At 32.6% G+C, this 15,022-nt stretch overlaps 1 protein-coding gene across 2 annotated transcripts in view; it reads right to left on the bottom strand.

The window, feature by feature from the left end:
- The window catches only part of LOC144437575 (uncharacterized), a 103,662-nt gene that overhangs the window by 38,291 nt on the left and 50,349 nt on the right, over positions 1 to 15,022 (bottom strand). For both annotated transcript variants that reach the window (XM_078126537.1, XM_078126538.1), the window contains exon 4: positions 5,396 to 5,656. In XM_078126537.1, coding sequence (XP_077982663.1) covers positions 5,396 to 5,656 — 261 coding nt within the window. The remainder of the gene's footprint in view (positions 1 to 5,395; positions 5,657 to 15,022) is intronic.

The following is a 15,022-nucleotide window of genomic DNA, read 5'->3' as shown; positions in this document are numbered from 1 at the left end:
ATTCAATCGCTAAACAACGAGACATACATATGTCTCATATAGTATGTTACCTTTGTGCCAGTTTTAGTTGAAATATCACAGTTGGTGCTTGCCAGAGATATGAGGATGAATGCACACATGCACAAACAAAACCCAATGTATAAATCCCCTGTGGGCGGTGCCCGCTGGGGGCTAAAAGGTACACACTAGCCTGTAGATGTAGAAATGCAAACACCATGAACCAACATTTGTCTAACACTAAATTCTTGTAAATACGCCAACAATAGCATTCGTTGTTCTCCGATAATTTGCATTATATATTCTAAATAGCAAAGAGTTTAATCTCATTAGAATGAAATTTAATTCATCACTAGACTTAGTCAATAAAGACATCTATGTAATTTATCAATATCATGTTCCTTGTATTAAAGATACAATAACAATATTATCAACATGATACTATTTATCACAAAACATTACGAACACTTGATTCTTCCTAATAATGCTCTTTAAATTTATCCAAATTGACTACACATGGCAGTGTATTATTTTCTCAAAATTTCCATTTTACAAGTAATTTTTTTAAAAACAATTATTACTTTACATTCAGCTTACCTCAATAATTCTTTTCTTTTTACAATACATTTATTTTCTGAACATATTACATTCTTAGCAATTCTATGATTCTGTTTAAAATATAATGAAAACATTCTGTCTCACCTAACAGAGCAAAAAAACACTTTAACCCTGTGTAACAAAGCCTTTTAATCATGAGTCTCATGTAAGTTATTGTGAGTAAATATTTGATAAAAAGGTTTTAATATTAGACTTTCTATGTCTCAGTGACATACACGTATCAATGATATGAAATCTCTCAGTAGCTGGCTATAATAATTACAGCTGACAGGATACCCATTATCAAGACTTCGGATATGAAGTGACATCTCCCCTATATATTCACACCTATAACCTTAATTGCTGGCTGATCAGAATGCTGCCAGCTATTTCATTGTTTACTCTAGGTTATGACAGAACATTCAGATAATTGATTGGTATTAAACTCAAATAATAAGACATCGTCAATCATTCCCGGAAATGTAGAAATGTTATCATGTGATGTAGGGAGATGTATATGTAATTTCATATCCTGGTAAATGCTGTCATATGTTATAAATGAGCTGGGAATATAATTAATTTAGTATATCATCAATCAGCCTTAGAAAACTTTGTAAAAAATTACTTTTTATTTTTGAAAGACAAGTAATAAACAGTATCTTGTCCTTTTAAACAAAATACAATGGATTCAGAAACAGATGTTTGTGTCTCATATGGATATACATGTACTGGTACACTTACAATGTACATACATTTTTAGAAATTAGACAACATACGCATGTACTCTAGGATGTATGCATGCATCTACTGACAGACAGACAGACAGACAGTTTGACAGATAGAAACAGGCAGTTACCCATCTCCCTCTCCCAACACACAAGCATACACGCAAGTATATTCCCAACATGCACGTTATACAAATGTATCCAGAGACAGACAGACAGACAGACAGTGTACACATATGCAACTTAAACAATTGCATATGGAACAAGATAGTGATTGCACACGATAAACCTCCACAAAATTCTCAACCTCAATCAATCGTTTTTCCCCTAGGACAACGATAAGATTTTGTTTTAATGAGGTCACCGGTCGACATTCGAGGATTTACACAAATACAAGTAATTTGAAAAAGTTCACACACACTACACCACATTGCTCCCAATAAAGATGTGCTTTGAGAAAATTCATGTAATCAAGGCAACCCTCTACAGACTGCATATTTGATGACATACAAGTGATATGAAATAGCACCTCATTATTCATCCAATTTAAAACCATTGTGATTCTATGCACTAGACACCTATCCGTCCAAGTCTCTGGGGAAAAGGCAAATGTTGCCCACAAACATCCCTTGGTAGGTATTCAATGGTATAACATCTCCCTAGATATTTATATGTGTATATGATCAGCCGAGTGTTGCAGCTATTGCTGAATAATAAATAGACAGCTACTAGTATTCAAGTGTGAACAATACAAGTTTCTTTATCTCTTTGGATGTAATTACACACTGAATTATCAACTACACTTGTAGTTTGATGGTATTTAATAGTCATAGCAAGTGTAGAAAATAAATGACAATTTTAAAGTTACAGCACCTTTGAGTAGTCCTTTTTACACTTGGTTTGTATTCGATATTTCTTAGGGATGATCACACAATGTCACACAAGCTCAATTCATTCATTTATGATGAAACCCCCTCCCCTTTAAAGTGTTGTGTGAGGTCATATTACAGTGTTTGTCATCAGTGTTGCAGTTTGTTGTGTACTTAAGTCCCTGATGAAGCATACTGAAATCTGGTCAGACGTTTACAGCCATTTTTTCGTTGACTGCAGTTGTTTTGCTGATTATTTCAACTTACAAAATGTATGAGCCAGGTTCAACAAAAAATATAGAATATATACTCTGGTCGTTCTACATCACGACACTGTGGATCTATGTCACGACACCACATGTCTATGTACTGGTTTTGTTGACTTCGTAATATGAGTCAAAGAGCTCAAAATTGCCACTTTCCTCGACTTTTTATATTATTGTCAGTAGTTAAATTATGTTATTCCCCAATATTTTTCTTCATTCAGCCAGAACTCATGACCTAAGGGTTGTCACTACGAGTTGCTAGACAAGGGCTCCTTAGGTCACTGTATTTTCCTTGGCTGAATGAAGAAAATATTGGGAATATATCTAATTGTATATCATTGATTTTTAGGTTAGATTTCTAGGTGTGTTTGTAGTATTTTAGTCCAAAGACTTGACTTACAATCTCTTTGTAGCATCTAGAGAAAGGAAAACCAAGACAATTTCTAGGCTACCAGTGTCTACAAAATGCTGATTATATTAGTTTTATGCTACTAATAATACACATCTGTCATTATGAGAATACTACCTTTAATACAATAGCTATACTATATTAAACTTTTTGAATAATTCAATTTTTCCAGTTCAATTTTTACATTTGTTTGTAGTTTTAATAGAATGTTATTAATATTAATGTCATACTGATGACTATATAACCCAATTTTTATTATCAAGATACTAAACTTAACTATTTCCTACTATATTTTTTACAAATGATACTTTTACGCTTGTTTATGGTTTCTGGATTCAGAATATTTCATACTGAACGTTGGTGCAAACAAGACAATTGTAAAGGAAACTTGACATACAAAATTCAATGTTTTACTAAGATTGGTGCACCCTGGTATTAAACAGAAAGGGGTAAAATTTGCATAGTTTCCCTCACAATCTACCATCATTATGTTTGGGAACCTTGGCAAAATGCCGATAGAGTTTACCTGTTTATCCCTGAAACACTGAAATTATACTAAACAATCTTTACTTCATTTAAAGTTCTCATTATCATACACATATTCATTTTGTTCTGAAGTCTGGAGAATTGTTTAAAGTTAAGACACTGTCGTCTAAATATTGCCACATTCAAAGATTTCAGAAAAATTTACAGATTCAGTCTGTTGATGAAAAGTCTGTCATAATAGCAACAAACATTAAATTTTTTTAAAATTCCTTACATGCAAGAATGGCGTTTAGGTTTTTAGTTGTATGGTTGTCTTAAATTAAAATTTATATTCTGATGCCTGATTCAAACAAAGAGCTTTGTCAGGAGTGCACTACAATAGGCTATTGTCAAATGTCTCATTCACAATATCTTTATTTTACACTGTTGACAAACAAGGCAAATTTTGTTCAGGCAAATTTTGGACTCATTTCCAAAATGTTTTGAGTAACAAGTAGAAATCTTTCTTTATTTTATTTAATTATTCCACAAGTAGTATATTTATGACCAGCATTTCTTGTAACATGGGGCAACTACAGACAAATTCTAACATTCCTTGTAATAAGGGGTTATAGACAAATTAAAATATTTCTCGTGATGGGAAGGGGTGAAGGTAGATAAATTCAATAAATGCTGGATAGATTTGTCAGAGGTTCTTTCCTAACAGTGAGTGAATTTCACAAGATTTCTCCCTTCCCTTCCCTATAACCCTGGCTCACCTTCCAGTACACACTACTCATGCCGTACAAAAACTGAACAAGAGAACTACAGTTTAATGGATATTAAGATGAATTCAATCAAGGTAAAATTGATGGATTTGTCTGTCTGCCTGTCTGTCTGTCTGTCTGTCTGTCTGTAGTTGTTGTCTAGTTCTAGACTATTTGGATCATCCATCAGTTTAGAATGAAATCCTACTGACTTCATTTACAACTACTTACTTTTCAATCTGTTAACCAGTTTAATTAGCCGAAATTACTTTGACCATTTTTCAAATCACTTTCTGCCAAACTAAGCCAGTTGATTTTTTGAGGTCTATTTATAAGGTTTCTGTCTGGCTAGACTAATCTTGTTTATATATGTACACTGTCAAATTCAATAAGTCGTGATGAAAATTCTGTTTGAAATTCGGGAGATTCAATTTATTTTCCGCTGACATACCAGAATTGAATTTAGAGTACTCAGTTTGTTTGATTTTCACTAGCATGATGACATATGATTACATATTCTACTGTTTTGACAAAACCATAATGTAGATTTCTGGCTTTTAAATGAGAACATAATTACAAGACACGTTTTACCAAAGAAATACATGTCTTTAAATTTAAGCGTACTCTACTAGGAACAACAACAGAATGTTCTTTTCATCTCAGATTAATTTACTGCCTCAGTAATACTTTTGTTGATATTGCATGAAGCAGATTTCAATAACCTTTAACCAAGGTTGTCATAATTTTTATGACAGTTTTCATTTTTTCAAAGAAAATTTGTTCTAATATTAAATTTCCATCTCTCTGTTATGGGCATTCTACAACCACAAAAGACTGTGTACAAATTGACAACTGCATATACATATCTCAACTGAAGCATGAGGATTATTATGTAGCATGGATTATTGCCATTCATTTTTGTAAGGTGATTTGAAAGTAGAAATCTAATGCGTTCCTGAGGGTTTCATCCAATGGACTTCAACAGACGTAAAGTTAAACGTTCAGGAAATTGGGTACAATTTAGAATTAACTCCTAGTCGTGTAACTGCAATTCTATAGCACAAAGAAAATACAACAAGCTGACATCTACTATCACAGTGGATAAAAGGGATTAATCTCAACAAAATTTTAAGTCATGGACACCTGGGAAATGGTCCACAATGTATTCAACATTTTTGTAACCATACAATGGTATTTCACAATGAAACGTTACTATGAATATGATTTCTTAAAACATGGAGGACATGCCAGGTATAACTGGCAACATTACAATATGTATAAGTTTATTAAGTATACTCACCTAGAGGCTGTCCAGCAATAACTCTTCCATATTCGTTTGCCACGGCAGCTCTAGCTTCTCGTTCCGACATATACTGCACAAAAGCATATCCCTTGTGTACAGAGAGACCAAAGATCTTGCCATATCTTGAAAAGATGCGATCTATTTCCTCTCTGGATACAACGCCTGTATTGAGGTTCCCTATGAAAACCCTGGAGTTGATTGACCTGTAATCGCTACTGTTGGTAACGTTACTGGTTTTTAGCATTGCTGCAGCGTTCACTGTGGGAAGATTAGAAAGAGGAGATACTGCTGTCAGCAAAGGACACCCTGAAAACATTCCCATACAGTTAAACAATGTACTCGAACACATATTCAAAGCACAGCACACAGGCAGCAAAGCAAAAATTTTCCAGGTGTCTTCTCCGATGAAACCCTGCAATTCTGTAGATTCACTCAGCAAAATCTTATGTAACTTGGGAGCCTTGACATCTGGTTGTCATGGAAACATAATCAATCCGGTACCGTGGAAACATAAGAAATTTCACATATGACTATGATTTTAAGAGCCGTAAGGAAATGTAACTACCCCGAGGACACAATCCACTGAAACAGACTAGTTGCAAATTGAAGTGTACACGTGCGATTATCAATGTGAGCTTTAGTGTGCTTTACTAGATGACAAATACGGCTGAATGATGCAGGAAGACAAATACAATACTTGGTAAGAATGACGTGTACAGTCATCTGTAACTGGTTACCACTAGTCATACAGTTCAATACATCTACAAGGTATTGCATTTGAAGTAAACTAAAATATGCCTGTAAAATAATAACACATCAATCAAAAAATCTCACTTTCTTTTCATTCATAGTCAACATATAACCAACTCTATGTCCATTCAATACAAAAATACAGAAGTGCTTCAAGTCACTACATTTACTGTATATATTTATCACAGTCAAACGCAAGTTATTGACAGGTCCTCTTTCACACCCATTTATTTATTTTCTTGAATGACATACAATATTTATCGTTTTTGAAAAAAAATTCTCTGTCATCAATTTTTGTAAGCTCACATGTAGTTTCTCCAAGCATTTCTCTTCTACTGCAGTCTTTGATTTTTTTAATTTTAATTTTTAATTCACAAGGTTATTTATGATAAAATATATTCTCGCAAATCTATTTGGCTCCTTCGTAAGTACATATTGTGTAAATTAAAAAAAAATTTGTCTTGAATTTTCTCAACTGTTGAAGTCATTATTTCAAATTAGTGGCAGTGCTCAAGGGTATTTTTTCTGTGGTATGTGATTTTGCAATTCACATTCTTTACAAGTATATACACATCAACTTTATTGATTCTCAAAATTACTTCAAACAGATAAATATGATTAAATGCATTTTATTTTCATTATCGTGAGTTATTCTGATTTTAAAATTTTTGGATTACATATTTCTTCTTTTTTTTGTAAATATTCTTCTACATGTATTTTTAATTTTAACTAATTTATGGAGTTATTTTATTCCTAAATTTTTAGATTTCATAGTTTACATCTTTTTGCCAACATTCTTCTATTTTGAATCACTTTTATTAAACACCAACCCATTCCTTTGTGTTTCTTGCACAACCAAATCCAGTCCACATTACTGAAGTAAGCTTGATTTTCTAATTTTTATGCGAAAATACAATGAAAACATCAGATTCAATGCTGCTGCCATCTTTGTCATATTTAGACATAAAGACACTTCTCTCGTGTTTCATATGCAAAGTCAATCAACCTTATAAATTCTTACTCAACGAAAATCACTCATTGGATCACTTTCATTTGAACAATTTTTCATCTACACACCATAAGCAATGTCTCTACCAAATTTGAAATCAATCGATCCAACGGTTTCTCACTTTAAGTTGTTCAAATACACACACATATATTCGTGTAAACACACACATACACACACACACACACATACATACATACATACATACATACATACATACATACATGTATACAACATACATACATACATACATACATACATACATACATACATACATACATACATACATACACACACACACACATACATACATACATACATACATACATACATACATACATACATACATACATACACACATGTATACAACATACATACATACATACATACATACATACATACATACATACATACATACATACATACAAACATACATAATTTATATACATACATATGTACATACATACATACACACATATACATACATACACACACATAGATACATACATACATACATACATACATACATACATAGTCAGACAGACAGACAGACAGACAGACAGACAGACAGACAGACAGACAGACAGACAGACAGACAGACAGACAGACAGACTGACAGACAGACAGACAGACAGACAGAACTTAATGTCTATAGCATGCTGAACCTGAGACAGTTCAGTTGTGCTAAAAATCAGGCGGTTTATCACAAACTGCCATCAATAGTTGATGGAGAACACATGTATAAACAATCCATATTTTACCTACAGACATAATTTTACAGTTTTGGGGGAAAAAAACACTGCAGGTTGAATTTGACAACCCTAAAGAAAAGCAATATTTACTGCTCAACTGTTATTATCGCGTTATGGAATACCAAAATTGTGTTATAAGCCCAATTCTTCAGAAATTGAACACAGAGTGTGATTTGTAATTAGTTTGCAAACAGACATGTCACTTTTTACAAATACTGTACTCAAATTCAATAATCAATTTTATCAAGCACAAAATTGAATACATTTTGTACCATGACAGAATGTCAAAACTAGTTATTGAATTTATATACAAAGTCCATTTCAGATTAACCCTTTCAGGACTAGAAACTTTCCCGCCAAAATTTTTGAACAAAAATTCTTGTTTCTCTGTAATTTTTGGAAAAAGATCAACTTTATTTTAGATCAGAATTCAAGAAATATTACTTCCCAATGAAGTAATATTCTTAAATTTTAGATAATGTTCTTACAATCAAGTTTCTATTTATTCCAATGTCGTCTCTAGGAATGAAAGGGTTAACTGCTTTCAAATTATGTCGCAATGCACTCTGAAAGTTATTATGCCACATCACATTTTCTTACCATGAGAAATTTTCTATGGCAATCTCAAATTTCATATCCCAAATACTTAAGAAAAGATATGAGCACAAGAAAATTATTATCTAAAATTCGGTACCATAATAATTACGGTACCGGTACTCAATTTTAGATATGTAATTTTCTATCTGAGAAAATTGCCATAATAAAACTACACATAGAAAAGGTATCATATGTACATAGCAACAAAAAATTTCAGCATCACTGGATTTTTGAAAAAAAAATTATTTGAAAATCTCTTCTACCGTATTTAAAATTGGATACAAGTCAAAAAGCTAAATTTTAATTCAAAATAGGTTTTATCTGGAGACTCATCAGTGTTTTCTTTAAAACTAGAAATGACAACAGTTATTTATGTATATATCAGACAGTCAGAGAACTAGTTGACTATACTTTCAAACATAATCGTCCAGGAAATGCGTCATTCTGTTGTGATTTTTGAACCTAGACATCAACTGCTGAATTCAAAAACAGTTTAACATCATTAAAGGATATCCACTTTTCTGTACATGTTATTCAAAGTAATATGTATAAACTTTCATCATTTTCTGCAAACCTTTATGTATTTGTCTGTTTGTTTGTTTTTTAAAATGGTGATGGCGATTTACGTATAAATGTATGTCAGCAAAAATTTGGAATTTGCCTCCAAGAAAATGCTTGACTTTGTGAAATAGAAATTTTGATTTGATAAGGTTATATTTATTTACAATCAACTTAGATTTGTACCAGTGTGCCTCTAAGCCAATTTGACGTGCCACTGACACACAATTTCTTATGATGCACCAAAATGTGGCGTTCCCCTATTTCTTACTATGTGGTGACTCACAAGAAATCCCAGTTTTTATCATTTTGACCCAGAACAACAAAGTTTGGCTATCATTAGAGGGCGCACTGGTTTGTACAATTAATCAAATGATGAGACTTTTATCTGTTGTCTTCAAACTCTAAATTTAAAGTGGCCATATGGATGAGAATTGGGTATTTATTTTGGATTTTTATTTGATAAAACAGCTTCACTATGTTTTTCTACTTGAAAAAATAAAGCGAAAGAACATATACCAAGTTTATGTACACAACTCAATAAACTGCAAAACATTAAACAACGTGTAAAATGTTTGTTATTGTATGTTCAATAACAAACTTTTTACACTTTTTGCATCTTTTTGCAATGTATTGAGTTATGAACATGGACTTGGTATATGTTCTTTCGCTTTATTTTTTCAAGTAGAAAAACATAGTGAAGCTGTTTTATCAAATAAAAATCCAAAATAAATACCAAAGTCTCATCCATATGGCCACTTTAATGTCAAGAATCACCAATCCAGCAAGTACAAGAAATGATGCACTTTTGTATGAATTTATCTGTATCCAACATTTGCACATCAAATTACACTGTGTGAATGACTGTCAAGTTAATGTCCTTAAAATACCAATAGAGTAAACAGATACATGACAAATGTCTATGTATTCAGTAAATATGAGGAATTGATCACTGTTTACTTGTCTAGTCAAATATAGATTATATGGAATTAAATTTGACATGACAACTTTCTTTTATCTCTTACATAAATACAAGACACTGATTGGTATTTTCTGCAAATATTTGTCTTTTCCTACAATGTCTTCTTTTGATATTACATAGAATTATGAAGAGACAATTTATGGATTAATATAAGCCTTTGTGGCAAAAAACCTGTCAATATGTGCTATATGTCTGTAAACTATGATTTGCATATCATTTGCATAAAGATATGACCTTTGACATCCATGACATCATGAAAGGATCCATATGTTTTGAGAGTAAAAATGATGTTGCACTATAGCAAACCTGCTTAATCGCTTTCAGAAATCAATTTTGCTTCATACAACTTATCTCATTCTTTGATTTGATTTGATTTGGTATTAAATGAAATACATCTGCTAAATTAATCTGTTAATGCCAAAAATTCAAAGCATATCAGATCAACGAGAAACTAATGATATTCAGGATATTCTCCCACTCTTTATCTAAGCATATCCACTTATTCTGTTTATAATTCATATGAACTATTTTCTTGTAAATTATATGCTTTCCATGTCTCATTAAATCAATTAACACCCTACGAAACAAACTTAAACAAAAAAAGAAACAAAAATGCAAATTAAAATCAGTCGATTTTCGGTTAATTCATATCTTGCATACAAATGCTATGAGATGAATAACACATTAAAAGACCCCTGATATACTGGATCTTACAAGTTACAGTGAATACAATCCATTAAAAGCATCCTTTTTAATCATCTCTTGAATTTCTATACCTAACTTCATAGGTTACCATGGTAACTATATAACGACTCTATGATCATGATGATGTGAACAACTAAAATGGAGGGGGAGATCATGTTATGTCTTAAGGTATATGTAATGGTAAGTAGACACATTGCGTACATGTTACTTGCGGAGGCCCTTTTTTGAGCTAATTGGCTCTGGTAATATCAAGTACATATATCCTGTAAGGTTAGCACACGCTATCTCATTTTGTCTACATATGTACTGAGGATACATTCTATGACAGTAATACCATGCAAAAACAGATCAGGGTCATTTTTTCTCTCAGTAATAATAATTTCCAGGACTTAGAAGAAAGTGATTTACAATATCAATCTGTATTACTTCTAGAGTATGTAGTATTTTATGTTCTTTATTCTGATTTTTTTCCTATTGATTAATTTCAGCTTTGAGGTTATGGAAAGCTTAGCAGGCTGTATTTTATTTATTTATTATGAGATGACGTTTCAGGTTTCCAATGATGGTGGTAAAACTCAGAACTTCATAAAATTGCATACCTAATAAATAAATTCAAATTTGGGGCACCGTCTTAAGTCATAAGTACTATTTCAAATTTTATCAATACAGTGCAATTTCAAACTATTCAAATTTTTGCTATTTTAAATAACTAATGATTGTTTTTCAATTTTTCATACTTTGCTTCACATCAGATATATTAAAGTAGCCATACGGATGAGGAATATCAGTTTTGCGAGTCAAAATGGCATTTCTTTTCAGTCATCACATAGTAAGAGATAGGGGAACACCAAATTTTGGTGTGTCACTAGAAATTGTGTGTGTCAGTGGCGCGTCAAATTGGCTTAAAGACCCTTGAGGATTGGGTATTTATTTTGGATTTTTAATTTATAAAACAATTTTATCATGGCAGCCTACTTGAAAAATCAATGTGAAACAACATTGACCAAGTCCTTGTTTGTAACTAAATAAATTGCAAAAAAGCTTTTTAAAAAAATGTCTAAAAAGTTTGTTATTGTACGTACAATAACAAACATTTTACATATTTATTATCTTCTGCAATTTTTGGAGATTTGCATGTCATGCATCTCAACAAGATACAACAACAAAAACTTAACTAATGTCAAGTAATTAACATGCTGGACATGTTTCAACTGAGAGTTCATAGTTGATAACACTAACGAAATATCAATACATTGTGTACATGTTCCAATAAATTAGATTCTTGTTCTCCATATTCAAAATCCTTTCATCAGTCAGGGACATCCCAAAATCCTCCCAACTGGGATAAATTTTTGTACCCTGTTCACGATAAATGGATTATTGAATACTCCAGTGCTCATAACTACACCATGAGACATGTAGAAACAGGTATGTATGCTTGCTATTCTCAAAGACTTACAAAAAAGCCAGGGGTTGGACAAAGGTTGACAAGGATAATTTTTCAGTACACACATTTGAAGAATATCATAGCTGAAATAATTTTATCTGTTTATCATATAAATACAGAGTAGATACAGAAAGTGCATCCTAAGTCTTTTATTCCGATGATCAGGGGATATTCTTGACTGTTTCTAAGGTCAGCTCACACATTCCAGGGATCTTTGATATCAATATGGTAAATCTGTTCAAGCTATGTGAAAGTGGAAATCTGGACAACAAAAATGTTCTACTACTTTGAGCACATCTTCAAGTCAAAATTGAACAAAATTGAGACTTACAAGTACATTGTGGTCCCCGTGTACACCTCAGGCTCAAGTCAAAGAACATGTTTCATTCTGATGCTAATATATTTAATTTCAACACTGGAACAAATCTGAACTACACATATGACGTCACACACAAGTCAAATGAAGTGTAATTAACTCATAGAATGTCCCTATAGATAAGACTGGATGATACTTAAACAACCTCTGAGCTGTTCTAGAAAGGACCCTAAAGACACTTAAAAAAAACCTCTGAGCTATTCTAGAACAGACCTAGTCTATCAGCTAGCCCTCGGATGTTCTTCCGATAAAATACGACACACAGCCGAACAACGCTATCGAGGATGGAACATCCGAGGTCTAGCGAATGCCATCAGGATATAAATAACTACCAATCAGAGAACCGTATTAGCGACAAGCACAAACAGAGGACAATAGCTAAATTTTCATGCATATTCATCTTAAGGAGGGGCTTGAATAAATAACCACCAATGCATTAACCGAAATGTGTGAATGACAACGTCTACACACTCATCAAACTCACAATTACCATAAACCGATAAGCCATAGTAATGACGTAAATGTGTTTGTCAACACTTGCATGCAGAGATTCCCCGAGGTCATAGGTTATTGAATATATTAAAGTATATATATGCATAGATGGCCCAACCCACCGCTCAATGTAATCTCAATGGAATGTCCGGTCTGAAAATGACATTCGCTAGACTGTTTGGGCAGGCCCTCACATGCGAACTTCGCTCGCTTATAGTTTTAGCATCGAAAGAAAGCCCGAACGTCTAGCAGCAAGACTAGACCCTGAAGAGTTTCAGAACTGTCCTGGAGCATTCTAGGATTAACTAACAGTTGAACATTGCACTGACATCACTTGTCCATTTCTGGAAAATGATTTGCAAAAAAACCAATACGAAGAATACTGAAGAAATATACTGCCTAAAAAGACACGACAGAACTCTTACTACAAGACAAGTCTGCATGAACACAGATTTGGTTCCACATCCTGTATCATCAATGCTCTTTGAAATATAGCTGCAAGTTGTTATTATGTGTGGGTGTTGAAAACAGTGCCCTCAGTTCTTTTAATTCTGATTTGTAATTGAACATGATGAATTGACAAGAGTTCATGCTGTGAAAGACATTCAAGCATCCTGTAGGGAATCTCTGTCTTTCAGACATCATGTAGGCTAATGGCAATGCTAATTTTTGTTTTTACAATTCAACCAAACCTGACTTTTGTTACAACAGAAAGAAAGGAAATTTTCATCAAACTAATAATATGTATCTCCAATAAAATTTGTTTATAAAATCTATTAAAAATCTGTGGCGTATGATTACTATATCACTCACGACAGTATTTATTAGGATGAGTATATTACAATGTATCTGATTGTGACATACTGCCTAAGGTGTATTATTTTCTTTTTTAAAAATTTGGTTTCCAGACGGACAAATACCGACACATCAACCCCATTTTGTTGGTAATCACTATGAGAAACACATTTTTGGATAACTCTGAAGTCACCTTGATAAGTTGAATATGTTCATACTAATGTCTTCAACATCTACAAGTATACAAATATGATCTTTTTCCAAAGTCAAATTTAACATACATCACCTAATAAAAAGGAAAATCTCAAGAAAGCAATAAAATTTACCAAAATTAGTGAGACAGCTGGTGCCTACAAATTATGAGTGCACTTCAACCGATAGTGAAATATTGCCTCAGGGTTCATTTTTCCTCCTTTTTTTCAACAGATTGCCTGACTCGCTCACTCAGGGTTCTTTTTTCTATTTTATCATGAAAGACTGACTGACTTGTCCATTTCAAAGGTACATGAGATTACAAAATTATGAATTCCAAACACATTATTTTCTGTAGAATACCGTCAATTATCTCACAACAGTCTCATCAACAGATCTTTCTGGTAAAAGTACGCAACAACTGGGCGCTTGTTATAAAATAATTCATATCTGATTCAAATTAATTGTCAAATACAATCTATAAACTGTCACATCTTGAATACACATATTTGGAAATACATATATAAATCACTAGCTGGAGTACATTATTGTTCTTTGTAACTTTCACACTAGAAATGCCCTGATACACAACATTCACCACTTGTACACATTTATGCTATAGTTGTGCCGGAAAGTACACAGCAACTAGATACTAATATTAAAATAATTCAAATGTGATTCAAATTAATTACCAGCTGCAATCTATGAAGTAACATATCTTGAAAACATAAACTAATATAAATCAGAAGCCTCACGTCCATTCTTTGTAACTATCCAAAGTACCCTGATGCATCATTATAGGTACTGTGTCTGAAGCAAGAAATTCGCCCAAGAACAAAATTTACTACTTGTACACATGTATTTACTTTTATATATGCCTACAAGTAAACAAGAACTGGGTGCTTGTTAAAATTATCTGTCAGATTAAAATTAATTATTAGCTGTAATCTATCATACAACATACCTTGAATA

This window comes from Glandiceps talaboti, chromosome 7, assembly GCF_964340395.1.
Source record: "Glandiceps talaboti chromosome 7, keGlaTala1.1, whole genome shotgun sequence".
Lineage (NCBI taxonomy): Eukaryota > Metazoa > Hemichordata > Enteropneusta > Spengelidae > Glandiceps > Glandiceps talaboti.
The sequence above is the reverse complement of the archived record's forward strand: the minus strand, read 5'-3'. Positions and strand labels throughout refer to the sequence as shown.